Source organism: Galeopterus variegatus, unplaced genomic scaffold (assembly GCF_000696425.1).
Source record: "Galeopterus variegatus unplaced genomic scaffold, G_variegatus-3.0.2 Scaffold1717, whole genome shotgun sequence".
Lineage (NCBI taxonomy): Eukaryota > Metazoa > Chordata > Mammalia > Dermoptera > Cynocephalidae > Galeopterus > Galeopterus variegatus.
The window spans coordinates 395,091-420,638 of record NW_007727828.1 but is presented as its reverse complement, the minus strand read 5'-3'; the positions used below and the strand labels follow the sequence as shown (position 1 = coordinate 420,638).

The 25,548-nt window shown below is 37.6% G+C and overlaps 1 protein-coding gene across 1 annotated transcript in view; it reads right to left on the bottom strand.

The window, feature by feature from the left end:
- The window catches only part of LOC103595216 (contactin-4-like), a 306,924-nt gene that overhangs the window by 11,358 nt on the left and 270,018 nt on the right, over positions 1–25,548 (bottom strand). Inside the window, exons 5-7 of the mRNA XM_008578555.1 lie at positions 24,545–24,742; positions 7,808–7,910; positions 4,466–4,650 (exon numbers count right to left, since the gene is read on the bottom strand). Of these exons, the coding sequence (XP_008576777.1) occupies positions 4,466–4,650; positions 7,808–7,910; positions 24,545–24,742 (486 nt within the window). The remainder of the gene's footprint in view (positions 1–4,465; positions 4,651–7,807; positions 7,911–24,544; positions 24,743–25,548) is intronic.

Sequence of the window (25,548 nt, the reverse complement as noted above, 5' to 3'; positions counted from 1 at the left end):
TGATTCCCACTCACAGTATAACTTAGACTAAGTTATTTTATGTCTCTGGGCCTTATTTTCTTTGTTTATAAAAATCAAAGGATTGGCCGCAATTGTTCCTTCCAGCTCAAGCATTACTGGAATCTGTGAAATACAGCCTTGTTCACTGCCCACTTATTATATTCCCTATTTTCTAATGATGAGGATGGTCTTACTCTCATAACACCTGTTACATATAGAGATCTGAAATTATATAAAAGGTATTAAATATCAGGTTCTTTTAGCCCACATTTCATTTTTGTAAAAGATGACTATAATTCTACCATCTATTTGTGCAAAAAGAAAGTGACTATAGAGACATAATGAAGTGGAAAGATGAGTAATTATCAAGTGAATTAAATCCATTTATACTTCTCTTTCCTTTCTTCAATGATAATTGCCTTAGCACTCTCATTCTACTTTGTCTATGCAGACTGGCTACAATGGCTGATATATCAGCAAGCTTTTCACCTTCTAGAATAACAGGAATACCTTTCTCTTGCATGTCATTTATTCCTCAGCTTCACCATACCACTTGAAACAGCACAAGCACAGAGCAATGGTTCTTGCAATGTGCTTCCCAGACAAGCAGCATCAGCATTACCAGAGAACTTAACAGAAATGTAAATATTGGAGTCCTACCCAGACCCACCAAATCAAAACCTTTGTGGGTATGGCCCAGTATACTGTATTTTAAGAAGACTTTCAAGTTATTCTGATGTATACTGAAGTTTCAGAACCTCTAGCATAGCATTTGGAATGCAGTTCTGCTTTCTACTATGTAAACTTAAATCAGTTACTTTAATCTTTTTCGGAATCCATTTCCTTATCTATAAACTGGATAGTTGTAGCAATGAAATAAGAATGGCCTATTGGCTCTCATGCCAAAATACATTCAAGTCACTCAACTTCTTTTCCTCCCTTGAGTCCTAGCCACCAACCTCTTTCACCTTGATATTAGCAGTGACCTCCCAACTGGTTGTCCTGCTTTTGCTCTAGATTCCAAATCATCTGTTATTCACCACAAAGCAACCAGAGTGATTTTTTAAAAGCATGAATCAAATTGAGTCACTCTTCTGTGTGAAATCCTCCAATGGATTCCTATTATACTCAGAATAAAACCCAAACTCTGTGCCTGGCTTACGAGGTATTGCATAGTCTGTCACCTTCCTCTGTTGCAGACCTTTTGCCCGCCTTGCTCACTATGATTTAGTTGCGCTGGCTTCCCCGCTGCATTTCAAACATGTCAAGTAGTTTTCTGCCTCAGGGCCTTTGTACTTCCTTATTCTCTGCCTGGAATGCACTTCCCTGTGAAAGGCTTGCTGGTATTCATCCTTCAGGTTCAGCTTAGAGGACAAATCTCAGACAGGTCTTTCCTGACTACCTTATCTTATGAAGTCTCTTCCTTACTCTCAGTTACTTTCTATCACATCAACCTAATTATTTTCTTCACAACTCTTGACACAACATAAAATGTTCTAGCTCATTTATTTGTTCAGTAGTATATTCTCTGTTATCTTCCAGTAAAATATCAAATTCTTCAGAGCAGGTATTTTGTCTTGCATCCTTAGTGCCTAACAGTGCCTGCCACATGGTAGGCAATGAAAAACTAAGGTATTAAAGTCACTCTGGAAAACTTCTACTTTTAGTAACAAAGATCCATAGCATTTTACCTCTGAAAACAGATCTATTTTTAGGAAGTTTTTCACACCAAAAAATGATTAAATGAACAGATTAAAACTGGACCACACTGGCCAAATATAAGTAATGGCAAAAATAAATTGGGAAGATGGGGAAGAGTAAAAATGTTCTATGTCTGAACTCGTTTCAGTTCCTCACACATAGTAAATACAAGTAGCACCTGTTAATCCAAAGACATGGCCACAGTGGGGACACAGTGACTGTGAGTGGGGGCTTCCATCATTTCAACACAGGGAGCAATGGAATCACGCCCAGCAGGTTCTTTGGAAGAAGATTAAGTGGTTTTAGTGCAAGAAGGAAAAAAATTGCCATTTTGTCAAGCCAGAATAGGAGTTAGCACACTCATGGTTGTTAAAGTGCAGAGTGGACGAATGAAATGCAACAACTTGGAACCAAAAAAAGAAAAAAAAGAAAAAGAAAAAAAAGAAGCAGGTTTCTAAGCTAAAACCCATTGTTTATAATCCCTGAGTGTAGCATGCCTTAATTCTGTAATAAATTGTCAACAAAGACAGAATGCTCATGGATAAATGACTCGGGCTACTTTCTCCCCTTTTGTGATCTACACAGTGATTTTAATTGTAATAATTCATTTGAACGAAAGATCTAGGTCACCGAATATTAAGAACATAGTAATGGGAAAACCCAGACCAAAAAAAATTAGAGGAAAAAAATATCAGCCAAGCACTTAGTATAATTAAGCTCTCCTGTGACAATGAAAAAATTAATTTCTATGTCATTGATATGCTAGTTGAGGAAAAAGAAAAGAATAAACACAGACGCCATAGCCAAGAGCTACAAGTGTCAACTAATTTGACAAGTTTCTAACTCCAAGGGTGATTGACAACTGAAGTAAAGCTGAGTTATCTTTAGAAAGCAGGCAAATTTCATCCTGCTCTCTTCCACATGCATGGCTGCGGATAACTCCACTTAAAAGGGAAACACTGCTAGAACCTGATTTTCATCTCTATGGCAGGATCCTTGAAAAAAACATTTTACTGCACAAGGCTGGGGGCCAGTGACCAAGTTGACTCTCTGAAACAATAACTCTGGACTACTCTATTTACCTCCAACCCATTAGAAAGCACTCTGCTGACCCCTGGTAACAGAAAATTTCATACCTTTTTTAACATACTGAAAGCAGGTATTTCACATAAAATTTTTAAATTGAAAATGATTTTATTCAATTAGCTAAGCAGCTCAAATTAACATTTAAGAAAAACCACCACTGAATCGAAACATCTACTCAACTAATAAAAAAGAGAAAACACTAGCCAATTCCCAGTATATTTTCAGGTTGTCCCCACCTGACATTTAAGAACTAATTATTACACTGGTGAGAAAAATGAACACTAAACAGTTAAAAATATACAGCAATTGCATCTCACTTTATATATCCGTAACCTTCAGTCTTATGTTTTTCCAATTGGTTAACTGTGGTATCTTTTGTTTTTCAACCAAATAAGATATCAACTACCACATTTAAGAAAAAGCAAAGATCAAATACCAAGTCTGTCATTTGGCATGAGTATAGTCAGTCCTTTATTATTCTTAAAGAAAAGATAAGCGATTAAAGATAAGTGCAGCTTTATTCAAACAACTGTTGCCCAGCTCATCATTGAAGTACTTTCTAGAACTTTCTGTGTTCTCCTCCCACATGAGCTGCATCAGAGATATGTGAATCCAAAGTGCTGAGGGTCATGTGGGGGAAGTCACTGAAGGCTGGCTGATATTGGACATCTCTGCCCAATTTCCAATCAACTTCTAAAACCTTGTAATCATTGAACAGAACTCTTTGGCCATATCTTAAAACCAAAATGCCATGGAAGAAGAATTGGTGAAATAAGTAGATTTTTGTGTTATCAGTTACTGCAAGAAATAAAAACATTTAAAGCTTTTGCTACAACTTGCCCCTTCAGAACTACTGTCATGATTTTAACATGCACTGTTGTTTATTTAAACCATTCTTGAATAAAGACCAATCTATAATATTTATTTTTCATACCAAGACAGATGGAATTCGGGCATGCTCCACTTTTGCAGAACACAATTTACTTTCAAAATGCCTATCCAATGAAGTCCTTTTCTGGATTTTGAATCAATACCCTAACAGGGTTTCCAAGATAGACTCCATAATGACCATGTGATAGAGGTTTTACGTTTATATTATGTTTGAATCAATGCTGAAGATTTGATTGGAATAGGAGCAGCTGCTCAAAAAAGTTTTTGGGGTGAGAGACATTTGTCACACTCCATTCTGATACGAACTAAATCTGGACAGTGAGCATTTTGAAATGTTTGTGGTGCCACATTAAATTGCTACCAGATAGGAGCAGTTACAAAAGATTAACACAAGCTCCAGATCAAATTCTAATGAAGAAAAGCATTGAGCTTTGAAAAAATTAAATCAGGAGTAGGAATAACAAAATGTTTCCTGTGTCAGGTTAACAGCTTGACGGGAAAAGGAAAAACAGGCTCCTTTGCAAGTGTGTTCACACTAATACTCATTCCCCAAACACATCAGCCTAATTTCTTCCTCTCTGCTCCATCAACATCCTTGCCCCCCACCCTCACTATCCACACCCAGAATCATCCAGGGAACGCCAATTATATAGCAAACCACACATTTCATACAGCCCTGTCTGCACAATCCCTCCCCCAAAGCCTAAATGAAAACCTTCCAGCTTATGATTCTAAAACGAAGAAGTTTTATAGTACTACAAACAATAAATTGGAATCACAATCTTACCATAAAAAGTCAACTGTCCTCTTGCTACATTTTTCCCTCTGGAATTTTCAGCCACACATTCATATAAACCAGCATCCTCCTGTTGAAAATTGGGGATTTCAAGAATTCCGTTTGACTTGTGTCTTCTGGCTTTCCTAGCTATTGGCTTTCCATCAGCTCTTTGCCAGATAATAGTTGGTACTGGACTGATAGCAAAAAAAAAAAAAAAAAAAAAAAAAAAAAGAGAGCGAATCAAATGAGAGAAAACTATCTTTTACTTGAACCTATGCTTCTAACAATACCTTCCTTCTTGGTTCTAAATATATAAGTTTACATGAGACAGTGTTCCCAAACTTCATTCATTCTTAAATTACTATTATGATTTTAACTATATCCATATTTCTAGTAGTATTATTTTCTTAGCGTTTTTCTTAAGATCAAATAACTTTTCTTAAATAAGGTAATCTACTTCCTATGCAAAATTATCACTGAATAAAAACAGGTTTATATGCTTGTTATATTTTTTCTAATACACAAGTTTTTTTTTTCTAAATCACAAATATTAAAATTAAAATATTTGTGCACATTTGTAGCAGGCTAAAGAGGGCTGCAAATTCTTTCACATTCCTCCCACTGCGTTGAGGTCTATGTCCCTTCCCCTGGAACCTGGTGGGTTCTTCAGATTATTTTGACTAATAAAATAAGGCAGCAGTGATATTGTATCAGTTTCCAAGCTCAAGTGTTAAGAAACTAGCATATTCTACTTTCTATTTCCTGGAACACCCTCTATGCAAGCCCTGAGCTGTCCTACAAGAGGTCTGAATGCCTTGATACTGCCCTGCAGGAGAGGACCCAAATCAGGCTTCCCAGTTGACCATCCCAGTGAGCCAAGCTTTCCAACATCCCCACCAAGACACCAGAAATGTGAGAGACTATCCTGTCCTCTCTAGACCAGCTCATCTGCCAGCTGAATACCACTAAGAGACCACACGTAATGCTACATAGAGTAAAAGAATCATCCAGCCAAACCCTGTCCAACTTCTTGACCCACAAATTGTGAGATATAATACAACACTGGCTGTTTGTTCCTTCTAAGTTGTTATTTAGCAATGGACAACAGAAATAATGTATTTTTATAAATCTTATGTACCCTACTTTGAGAAACATTCAAATAATGAACAAATGATAGTAGAAATAGTGAGCTCATAAAATTTGGGAGACACGATCTAATTGTTGACATAGAGGAAGAGTTTACCCCAGGTTCACTGTTTTTGACAACATAGTTATCCTTGTCCCCATTTTTATATGAAAAACCTTACCAACTTATAGCAGTCCATTTGGAGGGTGGTTTGGGGAAACTTTACTTAAAATAGAGAGATAAAGAAGCAATCTGTGGGGTCTTTATGTACCCTCAAAGCATCTATCATCCTATTGCCATAACTGTTAGAACACATCTTAAATTGCAAGAAGGGTATCATTGAGTCTGCAAATCAATGGTTTAGCAAGCTAACCACAGCTTTTAAGATTGTGGCTTCCTAGCAAGGGATAAAATTATTTACTTACTTATTTTTCACAAAAACACACACAGAAGTAATTAGACTAAAGGCTTGCTAATCTTCCCTGGGAAACCTGAGATGGTATTTAAAACATTAAAGCCATCAACTCTACTATACTTGTTTTAGAAGAATTTAAGTTCATTAGACAGACACTAACTCAAAATGCAGAAACGGTTCTATCAAAAGTACAAAATGGTTGTCTTTACATCTGATGAGACATACACTTAATTCAAGCTCTGAAAATAACTGTACTTAGATGTAGTCTTTCTGCTCTTAAGTAAGCAATGATGATGTGTTCTAGCAGCTGGATGTGTATACCCAAACACTTCTGTATGGACTGGAGGAGCCCAATTTGAAGCTTTTGTTTTTATTCTAGTGCCATTCAAACAGTGTGAATAGAGTTTAATTCACAGCCCCCTTTGAAATGCGAACAATGAAATGTTGCTCTTTCTCCACAGATTTTTCAAGGTATCACCTTGCAGAAATTGCCACATATATACCCATATATATGTCCACTTACCTGCTTTTACCTTTTCTTTGATTGATATATGTATACACACGTTACATAAATACTTAAAAATAAAACCACAACCATATTATACTGTTTGCAGTCTGATTTTACTCTCTTTTCAATAAATCATGGACACTTTCTATGTCTTACATATTGTTTTACGACTTGACTTTTAATGTCTGTACAGTGTTCAATCTGCAGCTATATTATAATTTATTTAATATGGTAAATTCTCAGGACATAAAAAATTACCATTGTATTCTACTACACCAAAATAAAGATACTAGTGTAGCTTATATTGCCATGATTTGAAAACACATGGAAACCAAAATAACCCTTCTATTACAACTGAATATAAAATGAAAAAAGAAACATCTTTCTATCATTGCTGTAAAACACAAAAATCATAAGAAAATAGGTTACATGCTAAAACAAGGATCAGGCAAGTGTGTTGCTGCCTTCGCCAATATTTGGGCGAAGAAAAAAGATAGGGAGTTAGTAATGGGTTAATGCATAGATGGGTTTGGGGGTAGAGATTGACTTGGATCATTAAAATCCACAGAAGATATAGAAGTTCTCACTTCAGATGATATTTTACATTGTTTATGCCAAAGCTTTTCTGTTGTTTACTGGAAAATAAAAATCCCAACTGATCTGCATTTTATTTTCCTTATGCCTACTGACAGATATTCTATGGAAAAGTTAACTGCTTCTCAAGTAGGATCTTTTAAGGATAATCCAGACTAAATAATAAAGTTGTAAATAATTTTCAGATGACTCTGTAAAATAGAGGCTCTCTCAGAGAATATCAGGTCTAACTCTAGCCAGAGCAGATGGAAATACAAAGTAGAGAAAAGAGACTAGCAATTTTAAAAGAAATTTTTAAAAAGTTTGATGCATCCTCCCTGTAAACTGGGGCCAGAATGAAGGTCCATATTTTTCCAAATAGTCAGCTTAACTGTACCTCCAATGAAGGCCATTGTTTTCCTGTCATTCTGGGTTAGACAGCATGTACATTACAGGTCATAACAGAATAAAATACTTTTTCAAAATTGCCCATTCTCCTCTCCTTTGTGAAGCTGTCAACTGTGGCAGCCTAAATCTCCTTGCACCATTACATATCCTCTCTGCATGGTGCGAGGGCAGAATCAAAAACGCATAAGCAGAATGACAAAAAGAAAGGCTGGACTTGCTTTTTCAGTCACCTCAGAAGCCATCACTGCTAACAGTACCAGGAAAATTCGATGCCTGCCCCAGCTGAAGGGAGGACGAGGAGGAAGAGAAACCAGAACTTACTTTCCTAAAGCAAAGCATTCCAGCTTCACCGTCGCTCCTTTTGCAGTCGGGACCGTTTCTGGGAACTGCACTTCTATTTTTGGTTCATATTCACCCATCACCCCTGTGAATAAACAAAGGAGCTAAGTCTTGGAGATTCTTTTAAAATGTGCATAAGTGTTTTTCTGGTAACGTAGGATGCTCCAATACATCATTATGTGCATAATGAATTCCCTCATTTAATGCAGGTCCTATCTCTAACAGCCATGAATTGTGGCTTTTCTCCCAGTTACTGCTAGAGAAAAATTTGTATCATAGCACCACACCATCTGCCTAGGATTAAATTCTCCATGCGTGCAACTTCACTTCTCAAAAACACTTTTTTAAGAAGGTAATCAAGGAAAAAAAGAGAGAGAGAGAGGAGGGTAAAATACTAATCACAAGGAAAATCAAATAAATTATCTTTTTGGAAACATACTGGAAAAAAATGTAAAATATTTAAAAGTACTTTTAAAAATACTTGCATGCTTTATTATGTCTATATAAGAAATTTTTCTGAGCAATCATTCTGTGGCCACACTTTTTACTTTTACTTCCATGGCCGATCTGAACTAGTCATAAATGAGTGTATGTAAGGTGACATCAAAAGCCTATATTTTTATTATATTTTGAACCAATGAAAAACAGAATAATAGGAAGCAACTTACAGAAAACAACTTTTAAGTTATACCTACCTTGCCAATAGCATACTTATCCTGAGGGTCATATTCTCCCACTTTGCCACATGCTGAAAAATGACTGTACAATTCTGGCCAAGGTAACATAGCCTACCAAACTAAGGCCATACTTTATAACTAAATAGTTATCAATATGTTCTTGATCCTATCTACCACCACTCCAATTGTTTTAATATGTTCATTCCCATCCAATTTCTGGCCATTTTTTATGATCTCTGACTTAACTGTGCCAATATGAAGTTTGGAATTATCTAGCTTACTCCAAAATGATAGAACTCTCCATTTCGTCTCTCCTTTAGGCTTCCCATAGTCAGAGGGAAAAGACTGAAGGATTCAGAAGAAAAGGCTGAAAACAAGGAATGGGTGGGGACAGGTGCAACAAGGAGAAATGATTTTACTCATTTTGCAGAGGTGACCCTCTTCATCTGCCGTTTCAGAGTCTGAGAAGCATCAAGGGGGTCTCAGAAAAAAAAAAAATCAACCCTATGTGTCAAATGACTTATAGTCTAGCTGGGTTTGTTAAAAGGTGTGTGGTCAAAAGTGTAAACTTGAACATAGTTTTCTTGTTGTTGTTGTTATTGTTTTTTCTTTTCTAGGATGACAGGGAGTATTGGATTTGGAAAGGACCTTTGAGATTATTTAATTTATTAATCTTGGCATACATGCATGCAAACTCTTCTAAACAGAGGATCTACTCCTAGAAACCTATTCTTGAAGTGACGCTTATCCCTCAAAATGTTAAAATCACAGTTCTAATCTATCTCTTCCTTTTACAAGTAAGGCTATAATCTCAAAGGGGTTAAATAGTTTGTCTTTATTCCCACAACAAACTAGTTAGTGTTCAAGGCTGAAACTCAGGCCCTGACAACTCCTCTTCTTAATCATTTGCTATGGCCTCTCAGCACTGCGATGAATAACAGTAGTTATTGAATACAAAACTAGATTAAAATACACTAAATCCAAGTGTGACATGTTCACATACAAAATCATTCCTCTTTTGTTGGCTAATCTCTGCTCTCCAAGTTCTTTTGCATCTGAGTGTGGGTTTGCCTTCCTCTGAGCTTTTGCACAGAGCTGGTAAATACGCGCTGCATACTAACAACGGCATTCACACGCAGCTGCTGACCTGCTAACAAACAGCCCCTGCAGTTGAATCAGCATCCCATAAATATCAGTAGTATGACTCTGAGCACAGTGAGCAAGTTAACACCTTTTAGTGCTGTGTATGTGACTGTATACTCTGAAAGCAGTGTTAATTAAAAACAAGAATTGCCTTGAGAGAAAGAGGTCTTTTGTCCTCCCAGGAAATCAAGACAGTCTGCATTGCAGAGTATCATGTGTTGGAGGGAGACAACAAGGTTAAAATACAAGGGGAAAGGACGTCTTAGAAGTGATCTGATTTTTCCCCAGCCTCCATCTTTCTATAAACATCTCATAAATATTGTGTTTCTTTAATCAAGCTATGAAAATTATAACAAGAAGCAAATATAACTCATACAACCTTGCTCTGAGGAACTATCACTGGCAATGCAGAAACTCAATGTCCCTGATCCCTCAATTGTTATCTCCTCATCCTAAAATCCTACCTATTTAGGCCCAGACTGAAAGGCTGCTTTCCCAGGATCCTTCACCTGCTTACTGCCTTCCCCTCTCTGCAAACCCTACTCTCTATCCCACGGTGGTCTTTAAATGAACAGAAAATACCAAAACTTCTTTTGCCTCAATTCTCACCATTTCCCAAGACAGTTTTTTTGAACAAGTTTTTTGAGGTATAATTTACATAGAAAATAATTCACCAATTTTTAAGTGTACAATCCAATGGTTTTTAGCAAACTTGTCGAGTTGTGAAGCCATCACCATAATCCAGTTTTAGAACATTTCCATCACTCAAATTAGAACACTCATGCCCATTTTCAATTAATCCCAAATCCCAGTCCCAGCCCCACGCAACCTCTAATCTGCTTTCTGTCTGTATACTTTTGCCTTTTCTTGACATTTCACATAAATGTAATCATACAGTATGTGGTCTTATATGTCTGGCTTCTTTCACTTGGCATATTTTCGAGACTCATCCATGTTGTAGCATGTACCAGTAATTTCTTCCTTTTTACTGAGGAACAGTATTACACTGTATGGATATACCACTCCAACTTTTATTTATCTATTCATTGGCTATAATAGTTTGCTAGAGATACCATAATAAAGTACCACAAACTTAAAGCAAAAGAAACTTATTCCCTCACAGTTCTAGAGGCTAGAGTCATAAATGAAGGTGTTGACATGGCTTTGTTCCCTCTGAGACTCCAGGCAGAATTCTTCCTGGCCTCTTCCTAGTTTCTAGTGGTAGCTGTCAATCTTTGGTGTTCCTTGGCTTGTAGACATGTCCCTCCAATCTCTGCCTCTGTTGTCACATGATATTCTCTCTATGTGATTTCCTATTGTCTTCTTTGGAGGATATCTGTTGTCACATGATATCTCTCTGTGTGTTTTCCCATTTTCTTCTTTGGAGGATACCAGTCATATTGGATTAAGTATCCATCTTACTCTAGTATGACTTCATCTTAACTAATTACATCTATAATAGTCCTACTTCCACGTAAGGTCACATTCTGAGGTACTGGGGGTTAGGACTTTCAACATATCTTTTTGGGGGACACAGTTCAATCCATAATAATAGTTGATGGGCATTTGGGCTAATTTTACTTTTAGGTATTACCAGCGATGCTTCTGTGCACATTTACATGCTAGTCTTTGTGTGGATATTGTTTCATTTATCTTGTGTGTCCCATGACTTTTACATGGATGACTCTCTTGCTTCATGTCTCGGCTTAAATGATGACACCTCAGAATAGTATCTTGTGATCACTCTATCTAAAATAGATCCCTACTATTACTCTCTATTAACACCTGTTTCTTCATGTTACTTATCACTATTTATAATTCTCTTGTTTGCTCATGTGTTTTACCTACATGATAAAACATGTAATATCAAGTAATGTGGGTGTTACTTGTATTGGTAGTTTCTATCACAGTGTCTTCACTTTAATAGATGTTCAGTAAGTAACTAACAACATGACACATTTCACATATAAACTTTGGGACACCTCTTGAATAGCTTTACTCCTTTTTATCATCTTTATAGCTATTTTTTTTTTCCTTTTTGTCTTTTTTCGTGACCGGCAATGGATCGCAACCCTCAGTGTCGCGCCTGTACTGGACCGGGACCGGCAACGGGATTGCAACCCTCGGTGTTGCGCCCGCACCTCACTCAGCCAGTGAGCGGCCGGTCTGTATGTCCCACACCTCGCTCAGCCAGTGAGCGGCCGGTCTGTATGTGGGATCCAAACCCTCGGTGGGAGCGCCGCCGCACTCCCAAGCGGCGCACTGTAGCAGTGCGCCACCGGGCCGGCCCTTTATAGCTATTTATATACATGGCTTCTCTCCTGATATATTTCTTGCTTCCTTGAAGAATCAAAATCCTTCTGATTTTTTTATGTATCCCTTACAAATCTTAGTTCAATGCCAGCAATATGAAAAAAAAATAGTGATGAGCAGGGATTTGAGGAAGGGAGGAGAAGATGTAGGAATATAGGACTTTATATTGCGACACATAATAACCATTAAGTCACACACGTACTTCTTTCCAGGCATGAAAGTCATTTATTAAGCATCATTGTGGATTATAGTACAAGTTCACTCACTTAAGATAATCATTTACCAAAATGAACTGTATAGGTTTTTTTACCTGGTCACATGGAGTGATTCCTGGGTTGATACACAGTGACCCATGTTTATGGCTATAGAAACACAAGTAACAGTCATCAGTGATAATACAGATTCATCTGTATATATGGCAGTAGTTACACTAGATAAAGATAGGAATCAGATATGGAATTGCATGGTTTTCACCGCTATTTAAAGAGTTCTCATTCTACATAAAGATTGTCCTAATATTAAAGTCATAAAAGTGAGAAAAGCAATTTTCTTCAGCTGTATTATGAACTTTTTTGGAACACCTGTGAACTATTCCATTTAATTTGGTTACATCTGGCACAGGCTATATTTTTATTTCACTATTTCTTTCATTTTAACTACTTTGGCATTAACTTTCTGCCTTAAATTTAAAAGCTGTTGCCTTTTTTGTTTTTTAAGAAATAAAAGGCCCCTTAAAACAGGAGTACATTTTTAAAGTCATTCCTCTGACCACCTGTACAATTTTGAACTTAATTGTTCTACAGCTGCTCTGGTGATTTACAGAATGATTAGGCTAAAAGAGTGAGGCCATTGGCAGAATTGCTCCAGAACCCTTTTTCTATCTTAAACTATTTAAAAGGGTGGGAAGCTGTGAAGGCCTAGCCATGCCTTCACAACCAAAGTAAAGTAGAAGTAAGGAGTACATATAACATAGTCTGGTTCAGCCAGGATATATAATCTCAGCAATACTCCTTTTCTGCTGCATTAGACACATATTTGCATATGGATACAATGCTTGCTTTCAATTCTAAATAAAGACACCCATACCTATACTTTTATATATAAAGTAAAAAAAAAGTCTTAATTCATTAAAATGCACTGTCAATGATTTTTAGTTTTTGGAGTAAGAGTGCCAATATAACAGTAATGAAATTCACAGCACTTGAAATTCCATACATCAAAGTCCTCAGAAGGCAAGGGCTTAGCTCTATTTATGTTTTAATGAATTAACTCAATAAATACTCATTTAACACTGACCAAAAGCTATGCAGTGTGCCTAGCAATGGGGGCACATTGCGGATAACACAGACCTGATTCTTATCTTCATGACATTTATAGGCTACTCTTTTTCAGTGCATTGCATAGGAAGGTGGCCTATGCAGGCAATGATTATTTATTGAACAACTGAAAGAGTTGATTTCATAGGAAGACATAGCTAGAAATTCTAGATGTTTTTTCTAAAGCAGTTGTTCTAAAACTTTAAATCATCTGGAGGGCTTTGCATTTCTAAGAAGTTTTCAAGTGATGTTGGTGCTGCTTGTCTGGAGAATACATTGTGAGAATCACTTTCCTAACTATGAGCAAAACCAAGAAGTTCCACCTGACATGAATAAATATGTCATATGGGATAGTCATTGGGAGAGTACCAGTAATAAAGTCCCACCAGGAACAAGGCCCATCAGAGCCAGGACTCTGAAGATGACCTTGTGGCAATAGCTGTCCCCATTTCAAAACCTGGGCAATTCTTAAGGTTGATGCTGATGTCTGTAAGAAAAGAAATTTGACAAAATAGTTGGCAATTTTCAGAATATGAAAGAGAAATCAGCCACACACTGCGCTTGTTTAAGTACAATTTGCAGAGCTCTGTGTTGGCAGAAGGAGGCCAGTCTGCAGAGCTGCGTGCCATAAGATTTTGCCAACACCTGCCTTAGCTGGAATCTGTGCTTGCTAAATTAAACCGCAGAAGGGACATTTACCAACCTCCACAGAGTGGGATTTTGTACTGAAAAAAAATATTGCAAAAATTGTTGAATAAAAAGTTCCCACACTGACTTTCTTGAGAAACAAGTCATATGATGTGTATTCCATGAATCTAAAAATATATGGAAATATATAATCAGTCATACAAATTCCCTTTACTGAGTTTACCATTTTGCCCTTTTTAAAAAGGCACGTTTTACCCTGGATTGAGGAAGACCTATGAAGTCTAGTGGACTATCCAAGGAATCTCCTCTACCACTACCCACCATCCAGTACATGAATTCCCACTGGGTCTGAGGCAACAACTGTCCAAAGAAGAACCTCCCACTGCTGGAGAGAAGTAAGTACCTCAAGGTTGTATATCATCTCATATTTGGGGTTTTAAGTATCCTTAGAAACCTGTGATAAATGAAATAAACTCAATGATTTGACTTCAATCAAACCTGCATCTCCCTTTCAATAATTAAAATGCAGAGAGAACTTTTTCCAGAAGACTGTCTCATATAAAGGAAGAGTGACCATGTATCCCTGCTTGCCTTCGACAGTCCTGGTGTGCCTGAATTCCTGAAGTAATTTGCTAATAGTTCCCAGTTTGGGCAGTTAATTATCAGGTCATCCTTTAAGCCAACTTTTGCCTTCCTTTGAGGAAGTACTCCTATATTCATCCTACTAAAAAGTTCTTCATACAGTCATCCCTCAGTATCCACAAGGAACTGGTTCCAGGACTCCCTCAGACACCAAAATGTGTGGCACATGTCCCTTATATAAAACATCCTCTCTACCTCCATACATGTTGGTCCTAGTTCAAGTCTTTGGAGCAATGAAGAACAAATCTTTTCATTGACAGTCTTCAGACACTTAAAGATGTTATCATATTGCCAGGAGTCAGCAAAGTTTTTCTGTAAAAGACCATGTAGCAAGAATTTTATTTAAGCTTTGTGGGCTATACAGTCTCTGTTACTACTCAATTCTGCCACACGAGCTAGAAAGCAGCCATAGACAAAATGCAAATAAATGAGCATGGCCGTGCACCAATAAAATTTTATTTACAAAAACAGGTGGTGAGCCCACGAGCCCTAGTTGGCTGATCCCTGGCTTAGAGGAAATAAAGAAGATAGCAAAGTTTGAGAGATTCAACAGAATTAACAGACAAACTATTCGAACTAAGAAGAGATTTCAGCAAGCCTGCCAAATACTGAATCTCTTACAAGAATAACAGCATTTTCGCACACCAGCAATAACTAATTATAGAGAATGTGATTAAAAATAAGATACCATTGGGGCTGGCCTGGTGGCGCACTGGATAGTGCGCCGCTTCCAGTGCGCCGCTTGGGAAGCGCGGCAGCGCTCCCGTCCGAGGGTTCGGATCCCACGTACAGACCGGCTCCCGCTCACTGGCTGAGCGAGGCGCGGGAGCAACGCCGAGGCTTGCGATCCCGTCGCCGGTCCCCGGTCCGGTACGGGGGCAACACTGAGGGTTGCGATCCGTTGCTGGACACGGAAAAAAGGAGAAAAAAAAAAAAAAAAAAAAAAAAAAAAGATACCATTTACAATAGCAACAAAAATTATAGAGAATCTAAGAATTAGCTAAGAATACCTAACACTTCTATGGAGAAATGTTTTCAATTTTATTTACAGAAACAGGCCATGACCGGATTTGGCATGTAGAAGAGTGTTTACTGACCCCCGCTTTAAACAAATACAGTGCTACAATATTTGTTTAAAGCAGGGGATTCTTTAAACAAATTCTGGAGTTTGTCTCTCCCTCTTAGGTTGTCCAACTCTTCATGAAAGTTTGGGCTGGCTCCCGGGACCAGGCCTGGTTTCCTCATCTCCAAGCTGTGATTATATACATAATTTCACTGTACCCTTCACTGCACCTTGGTAGTTCTTATCATAATCAAAACTTACATGAACTGCTTTAATTCTCCACTCTTCCCTTAATATGGTCCCACTCCTGCCTCAGACTGCAATTAGGTTTCTCAGCCAGACTAAAAACCATGAGGGCATGGAAAGACTTTTGCATCCTTAGTGCCAGGGATACAACAGGTGCTCGTTGGATATTTCTTTGTTAAATATATGATTAAAAGAAGGTCGCAAGTCAACTATTCTAGGCTGGCCATCTCTACTTCCTTCTTTTATTCCAAATCCCTCTGTCTGTAAAGGTATTATTTGGAACTCAATTCAGTATTTCCAATAAAGAATGAAACTTTAGAGCCATCGCTAATTGTGAGTTTGCTATGGATTCAATTTTGTCACCCATAGGTTCAAGTATTAATCTCCACCGTAATGGGGTTGAGGGCAGGAAATCTTATTCTGGTGATTGAAAGGTGGGACCTTTAAGAGGTGATTAGATTGTGAGGGAATAGATTGATCCATTAATGGAGTAATAAGTTGATGGTTTAATGGGTGGTAATGGATGTAGTTCTGTTGGCAATATACGGAGAGCAAGTGAGCAGGTGAGCTCTCTCTTGCACAGACCATTTGCCATATGACACCCTTCATTTCTGTGAAGAGTCACCACCAAGAGAAAGGACCTCACCAGATGTATTTCCTTGACTCTGGACTTCCCAGACTCTGAAACTGTAAGAAATAAATTCTATTTCTTTATAAATTACCCAGTTTCAGGTATTCTGTTATAAGCAGCCATATGACACCCTTCATTTCTGTGAAGCGTCACCACCAAGAGAAAGGACCTCACCAGATGTATTTCCTTGACTCCCATATGACACCCTTCATTTCTGTGAAGCGTCACCACCAAGAGAAAGGACCTCACCAGATGTATTTCCTTGACTCTGGACTTCCCAGACTCTGAAACTGCAAGAAATAAATTCTATTTCTTTATAAATTACCCAGTTTCAGGTATTCTGTTATAAGCAACAGAAACGGACTAATACAGAGTTCTCTAAGACTGTAGGCTCCTGGGGGCTGAAATCACATCCTTTCATTTCATAGTATACCACACACTATGGGCACATAACAGATGCTTCCTAACTGACTAGCCAAATGCCCATCCAAGACCTTTGGCCCTCATGGATCTGAAATGGAATTGGCTACGCTAGAGGTCTAAAGCTGACTGCCAAGTTTCTAAGCTTGTCAAACCTTCAAAATATCTGGAGCCATTAAGATTCTATTAAATCAGATTAGCAATGGCAGTTTAGCAAAATATCTCACATCCTTTAGTCATTTAGATGTTCTCCTCATAAAACATGTTTTACGCCCACAGATCCTCAACTGTGATGTTGTTAGAGAATTAAAAACAAGACATAATTGCTGCGACAAAGCCATGCAAAAGTTGCAATTAGAAGTGAAAGTAAAATAAAGCAATGTGTTTTGGTATAAACTCTAGATCTTAAGTAATATGAAATTATGTCTAAGTGGAGGGCTTATCTCTGCCTGTTGCCTGTCTAAATGAAAAGTCATTAACAAAATGTTGTAGATCAAGACAACAATCTAAAAGAGATCGTCTTAATGACTGGGTTTTTGATCTGACCACTAGGTTAATTAAGTAGCCTATGAATAAAGCTGATCTGTTCATGAAGATAGATAGTGGTTGCTAATGCTCCCTTGGGGATCTAAAGTATTTTGGGGCAATATTAGGGAAGTTTACTGTGAACAGCTGGAAGGATCATAATGAAGGATACATGACACTGTATCAATACTATTCCAGAATACTGTAGATTATTCTAGTTTTCTCCTTTCCACTTTTCAGCTTTTCTTTGGTCTTAAGTTTGGAATTTTGGAGGGAATATAGTCTTCTGAGTCACGAGGAGGTTTAGTGCTCACAGAGGTAGAGGCTTGCAAAGAGTCAATACACTTAGTTTTCTGCTGGGATTGGTATTGGCATTGGGAAGAAATCTGATCCAATGAACAGCATCTGTCTTTTGAGTAGTGTTTGATGTTATCTGATCTGTGCAAATATGGAGATTGGAGTAAAGTAAGCTATAGATGTTGTGACTGGAATCCTAGAGGACAAGAAGAAGAAACCATAGATATAATTTACTTGTGGAATATACTATAAAACATATGTACTTCACAGGGCCTGGTTTTCCAAAGCCTTGCAGTTTCAAATATTGACATTGCAAGGACAGGAAGTTTTCCTCAGGCTATAAGTCTCTGGTGTAAGATAAAGATTTGTGGCACAGCAGGTTGCTGGCTCAAAGACAGACTAGTTACTGATTGTTATGTAAAGATACTGAGAAATTGCTATAAGAAGGAATGTTTGCTAAGATCAAGCTTGTGTTGATAAGACCACTTAATTGCCTTACTGGAATGTCATCTGGCTTGCTTCACTGAAAGTTACCAGCCTATATTGTTAAACTATAACCCCACCTTTGTTCTCTTCCTGTAACTTCTTGGTCTGGAAAATAAATGCAGGAAGAAAACCCCAATTCAGCATTAATTTCCCAAGGAAGGGCTGCCTCTCACTGGAGGGTGCCTGGGAAGTTAACCTCTTTGGGGCTTCTCACTGCTCAGCAGAGATGGGCTTTGAGTAATCCTTTGCATCTCTGTCACCTAGGGGAAGTGGGGTGACAAATCCATGTGAAGCAAAGCAACACAAAGCAACATTTACTCATTTTTATAGCTAAGAAAACTAAGGACCAAAACTAAGGACCAAATTGTATGATTTGTCTCCTGTGAAGTGGTGGAAGATCTGGGACTGCACCCCACAATCCCTTAATTTCCCTCTTGACTTTTAGTACTGCACATGTTCAGCACATCTATTTCTGTCCCACCGCAGATTGCTCTGATGCTGCAGGATTCTGAGGTCATCAGTTGTTCTGTCCCACAAGGTTATACTTGATCTAAGATGAGAGGATTAAATACTTTGATGCTAACCTTGTTCAGTGTTTTTACGGCTATATAAAATTTGGCTCGTGAAAATGGGGAAGGACTTAGGAAAACATGGTCCATAATTTCAGTTATATTCAAGAACATAAATATAAATTTTATATATTTTACTTTTATATTGAATTATAATGAACATTCAGAGAAGTGAAGTTTAGATTTTAACCTCCAAAGACAATATATCTAGTGTGTATATACATACACACACTGAACAAATATATGCTTAACAAGGTATATAAATATGGAGGTGGAGGAAAGGGAAAAAGAGAGAGATAGAAGAGAGAGAGAGAGAGAGAGAGAGAATTTGAAACTCTGAAATAGGATAAATTCATTGTCCCATTTCCCAGTATCTCTTCTATGTAGAGTTCTAATTAGGAATAATATTCAAAAATTAATAGCCCATCAGACAGATACAGGCTGTAAACTGCTCAACATTCGTCTTGATTCTAATAAGCAAAACAAAGAACTGGTAAACAAATTTCCAGCCAGAATCAAGGAAAACATATAATAAAGGCAAAGACTAAGCAGCAATTTTTCATGCTCAATGATGTACCCATGTATGTAATGTACATAAACATCCTCATTGACATTATCTCATTTTACCAAGACTGTCCTATCTCTGTTAATTCTTTGCACTTTTAGCCATTTTAGAGGGAGTCATGAGTAGTGGCTAAAGACAGAAGAAACAGCCATTATGACTATCTTCTAAGTCTATTATTTCTCTAGTAGTTACCTTATATGGGTGGGCTGTTACCTTCGTTAATGAAAATTTAGGGGAAATTCTATGAGATCTGTGCAGAAAGCATATAATATAACAAGCTCATCATTATTAATAATCAGCAATTGGGCTAATATTCATCAATGGACTACTTTTGTACCTATAGTAATACAACTATGACGTATTTTTCCCAATTATAATCTTTTCCTTTCATGATATCTAACCAATAGGTGCACTTGCCCACATAACAAGTTATATTATCTTTTCAAAGCAGATTTAAAAATATCTAGATAAATAACTATAAATTCTGATATAAAATTCTCTTACATTTGTCTAACAACTCTCAGTTTTATAATTCCTACAGGTAAATATGGCAAAATAACTTAATGGTTATTTGGAATAATTCCCAATATAAAATTTTCAAAAATTATAAAGGGAAAAAGTAAAGTAAGTATGTAAATCTACAGGCCTAAATAGCCTTTTCCGAACCACGGTTAAATAGCATGATGACTGGGGACCAAGACTGTGTCCTGATGCTATCTTGTCTTCCTTCTCTGGTCCTTAGTTCCCTTCTTTCCCTAAAAATAAAGATATAAAATTGGGTGATTTGGTAAATGCCTTCTAGGTCCAGTAATCTCTGTATAAGCCCTTAAACCAAGCGTTGGTCTAAAAATTTGAAAAATCTATATTCTTTGCAGAAAATGAGAAAATACAGAGAAGCAAAATGAAAAAAAATAAGAATTCAAAATTTTACCAATAAAAATTGAATTTTAAAAAGTTCACCTTGCTTATTCATGTTTCCAAGGCAGAATGATGATGTGAAATTTTGAGTGCACTTCAATGATCACAATGATTGTGCAAGTTCTATACTCACCTTGTGCTATCGGTCTAATATACAGTCACTAAGTATCAGATATTGTGGAGCAATAAGTTTCATTACTTTATTCTCACAGAATATACTTTAACAAGAATATCATTTTTATTTTGCAATCTATTCTTGATTTATATTTCTTCTTTCTCTCATCTCCAGACAAGAGCTATTTAAATAACCTATTTTGTGCTTAATTTAGGTATCCATTTTACGTACTGCAGTCTAAACAGGAAAGACATTATGAATTTTCACCATGCAACTTTCATGAAAGATAAGAATAAATGAGCATTAATGGCTGAAGAATGAGATCCTTAGTCTGCTAATTTTGTGAAAAAATATTCTAATACAAAACATTTGTCATCTCTATGAAGACATACAAGGCAAGCTGAGATAAATCTAAAAGCCAAGCAAGAGGCAGAGTTGTTGTCAACTTGAGGTGTACGTGATAATCCTAGAGTCCTTGTGTTCCCGAATTTTTGTTCCTTCTCTCTGAAGCAGCAGTTCTGTGTGATGTCTTTCCTCAGCTACGTCTTAGTGCACCAAAATCAGTATTTCATTACATCTGTGACTAGACACACCAGAATGGATAACACCACTGAAAGGACATTTTGCCATAGTGCATTTTAGGTAGAAGCCAGAGGGGCTGTATTTTTAAATGATTTCTTACAAAATGCCACTGGAGCTTATCTTTTTTTTTTTTTTTTTTTTTTTTTTGTCTTTTGTCTTTTTCCGTGTCCGGCAACGGATCGCAACCCTCAGTGTTGCCCCTGCACCGGACCGGGGACTGGCAACGGGACCGCAACCCTCAGCGCTGCTCCCATGCCTCGCTCAGCCAGCGAGCGGGAACCGGTCTGCATGTGGGATCCGAACCCTCGGGCGGGAGCGCCGCCGCGCTTCCCAAGGAGCGCACTATCCAGTGCGCCACCGGGCCGGCCCCTGGAGCTTATCTTTTGAAAGTTTCTTCATCTTTATGTTTGAAGAGATAGCACTAATCATTTTTGACAAGGACTGGTACCTTGCTTACTTTTCTCTTTACACTGATAAGATTTTTTAGTTTCATTTAATATAATGCAGCTTACTCTAACATATTAATTTGACAGTTGCCATGTGGTAACTCCTGTACTGGAGCCTAGTATGTACAAAGCTGGATGAAAACTATGATTTGATGATGCTTGATCATAATGCGAGTAGGGCAGGGGAATTAAAGCTGAGAAGTAAATATATCAGATGAATATTATGATAGAGACATGGACAAAAAAGCACAAAGTAAATAATTATTCCTGTTGCCAAGGGAGAAGTGATGTTTTTGACATTCCAAATACCGTCTAAAATAATATTCTTGATTTTTTTCCCCTGCAAAACTGTTCAGTAAAATCATTTCAGTAAATGGCTATGCCAGAAACCTATGTGTCATCCTTCACTTTCACTTCCACCACCTCCCACATCCAATGCACAGCAAGTCCCAGCAGCTTCACCTACAAACTGTATCCTGAATCCATCCATTTCTGTCCTTCTCTGCTGTCACTCCCTAGTTCAAGCCACCATCATTTCCCGACTAATTTACTGCAATAGTATTCTGATTGGACTTTGCTTCCACTCTTGCTTTCTGAAGGTCCATTTTCCACATAACAGCTAAGCAATCTTTTTAAAAACATAAATCACTCTCTCACATACAAACCTTTAACAGCTTCTCATTGCACTCGAAATAAAATCCAGTTTTCTCTCTATGGCCTCCATGATCTGGCCTCTGACTCCCTTCTAACCTCAACTCAAACCAACTTCTACCCTGTTCACTCTACTCCAACCATGCTCACATTCTTTCTTCCCTGAACATACCAAGTGCTTTTTTTCAGGCCTCAGGGCCTTTGCATGTGACCTTAACTCACCCTGGAATGCTCCTCCCTCTGATCTGCAGAGGACTGACTTCTGATCATTTAGGTCTTAGCTCTTATTTCCTCTTCATAGAAAGGCTTTCTATGACTACCCTATCTAAAGTAGACACCAATCCCACAGAGCCTTTATTTTATCATACTTGTTTATTTACTACCATCTAAAATAATTCCATTTTTGATTTTGTTTATGTTTGTGTGTTCCTTTGTGTTCGTATCCCTCTAAAGGATGTTAGTGCCATGAGACAGGAGCCTTAATGCTCTCATTCACCAGCACCCACAGTAGTGGCTATCCGACAGTAAGTGCTAAGTAAATCTATGTTAAATGGATACGTAAATGAATGAGTGATTAAAATCTGCAGAGCTGGTTTGTCTGTAAATACTCTATTCTGGAAGGCTCAGGTTCAGAGTCCCACTTGGAAACAAAGTTCATTGGCAATTCAGAGGAAAAAAGTAACAGATTTGGGGACTAGAAATCTGAGTTTCAATCTTCAATGTGCCAAGTTTTGCTTGTATAAATTCAGGTAAGAGGTGGTACAGTATAATGAAAAGGATCACAGAGAAGTTTTAAGGTATCAGGCTCAGGAGTCAACAAGACATGGGAGCTGGGTGCGAATTCTTAAATCATCATTTTAAAACTAACTGTGGATTTGAGAGTCATTATTTGACGTGACTGAGCCCCAGTTCTCTCATCTGTAAAAGAGGATATTCTTCATATAATTGCTTGAGATTTGAATGAGATAATTCACATAAAGTACTGAGCATAGTGACTAACACTTATCTGTGTCTAATAAATGTTTGTTAATAATTTTTTGCCTGACAGATTCCCTACTTCTCTGATGGATCTAGACATTCCTGTTCATATAGAAGGGAAAGGGATTTAAAAATAATAGAAACCTAACCATGTCAACTAGGACTGATTAAATATTATATCAGCCCTTACTGAAGAGCTTAGTTATGTCTTTCTTTTCATTCATTTAACAGCTATTTCTTAAGAATCTTTTTTTTTTTTCCCCTTTTTGTCTTTTTTCGTGACCGGCAACGGATCGCAACCCTCAGTGTCGCACCCGTACCGGACCGGGACCGGCAACGGGATCGCAACCCTTGGTGTTGCACGCAACCCTTGGTGTTGCACCCGCCCCTTGCTCAGCCAGTGAGCGGCAGGTCTGTATGTGGGATCTGAACCCTCGGCGGGAGCGCCGCCGCGCTTCCCAAGCGGCGCACTGTAGCAGTGCGCCACTGGGCCGGCCCCTTAAGAATCTTTTAATGTACCAGGTACTATATGGTGCTGGAGAGATAGCAGTGAATAAGGTACTACATATGCTTTAAAAAAGGTAAGTTTATAGTAAGAGAGAGTGTGAACCATATTGGTAATTGTGAAACAGAATAAAGAGTTCTTGGGGGTATATTAATGCACTTGATTGGAGTTTGTAGAGAACGCACCTGATGCAGCAAGTTTGTTGGGGGAGGGGGCGGGGAAAAGGAAAAGATGGCTTCCTAGAAAAAGTGATATCTTTGAAGAAACTGGAAGGATTAGTATCACTTATCAGCTGGGACTACGGGAAGGAAGAGCATTTTAGGAAGAGGGAACAGCATACATAAAAACCCACAGTGGAAAAAGGCCGGGTACTTCTAGAGATTGGCATACAAGACTGTCTTTAAAAAGCACATGATGATTTACCATACATTGTTAAGTCGTTTAGATAATTAAGATGAAATTCACACATTTTCTTGAAATATTCTCACAATAGTGTGGGGGATTAAAATTTCTGTCTCAAATGAGCCTTGTTAGTTCATTTCATAGTGGAAACTGTGCTTTCAGTGTTATATATCCAGAGGTTATTTGGATAATTTAAAACTTCTGTTTGGGCACTGAATACTAAATTACATTGAATTGATTAATGAGCTAATTGTTCAACCTTTCACTTCATTCTGCCTGTATATACAATTTAAGTGGGAGAGAAACAAGAAATAGATTCTTTTGTTATTTATATTCACCTAAATCCACATTCTATTCCTGTTGAGATTAGCAATTAGATTTTTAATTAGTTTTCCAAAACGGATTCATGGGTTTATTTCTTATGCAAGTGGAGAAGATGTAGTTACCAAACGTGGAAAGCATTAAACTTTTCTTAAATTTAATTGAGATGATCAAGATTTCTGTGCTATAACATAACAACTTTCCACTTTTAGCCTATGACAACAAAACCCATAATTAACAAAATCACTTGGAAAACTCACCGTCATTTCTCAATATTAGTGGTGTGGGTGGCCCCAGGACCTTGTGGTTTGTCACAGTATTGGTAACCACACAGGTATAATTCCCAACATCTGATTTTTCTACTTTGGCAATATACAGATTACCAGTCTCTTGGGAAACGAAGCGGCGATTATCCTGATAGGAAGGGTATTCATTGAAGATCCAGGCATAGCTCAGCTCTGAAAGCAAAAGGAACTGTCATTACACATATGTCTATTGGCACTGGAACTCTACTGTATTCATGAAAGAAATGGTCAAGTTAGAAATTCAGATTGTTGCCCATTGATCCTTTTTAAAGCCTGTTAAATATAAATAGGAAGTAATTTCAATCCCCTAAAACATTTTACCAGTCTTCCTACCATCAGTCAATAAAAATTTATTTCTAGAGATCTAGAAGATACAGATGATTGATGAAGAGTGTTCCAATCTCTTTAAGTCAAGGGAATAAGCATTTAGAGTTTGCTAAGCGTGTGCCAAGCACCATGTACCATGTACTGAGCTAAAGTTCAAATTACAGACCCAGGGAGTCTATAATCTTGATATAATAATGCTGGAAGCCACCCTGGAAATTATTTAGATCTTTTCTTTCATTTTACAGATAATAATCATTCCAATGCATCATAATGCACACACTTGCACAGTACTTTGTGGTTTCCAATACATTTGATAGTTTTCCATTAACTGCAAAACTGGCACAGAGGAAACAAGTAACTAATCCAAACTCTTAGCCCTAGTTAGAGACAGAATAATTCCTGAGTCTCAACTCAGTCCTATCCCAATGCCTCCTACTAGCAACTCAAATTCTTACTTGTGAGGTTGAATACTTTTCCATAATTTTAGTGAGACAGTAGTTTAATATGGTAGCAAATACACATTAAATACACATTGACTAGTTGACTGATTCTACAAATGTAAATATGTGCTTGAAAAAAACAATATTAGCTTAAAAATTATTATATCCACAACAGGGTGAATATGAAATATT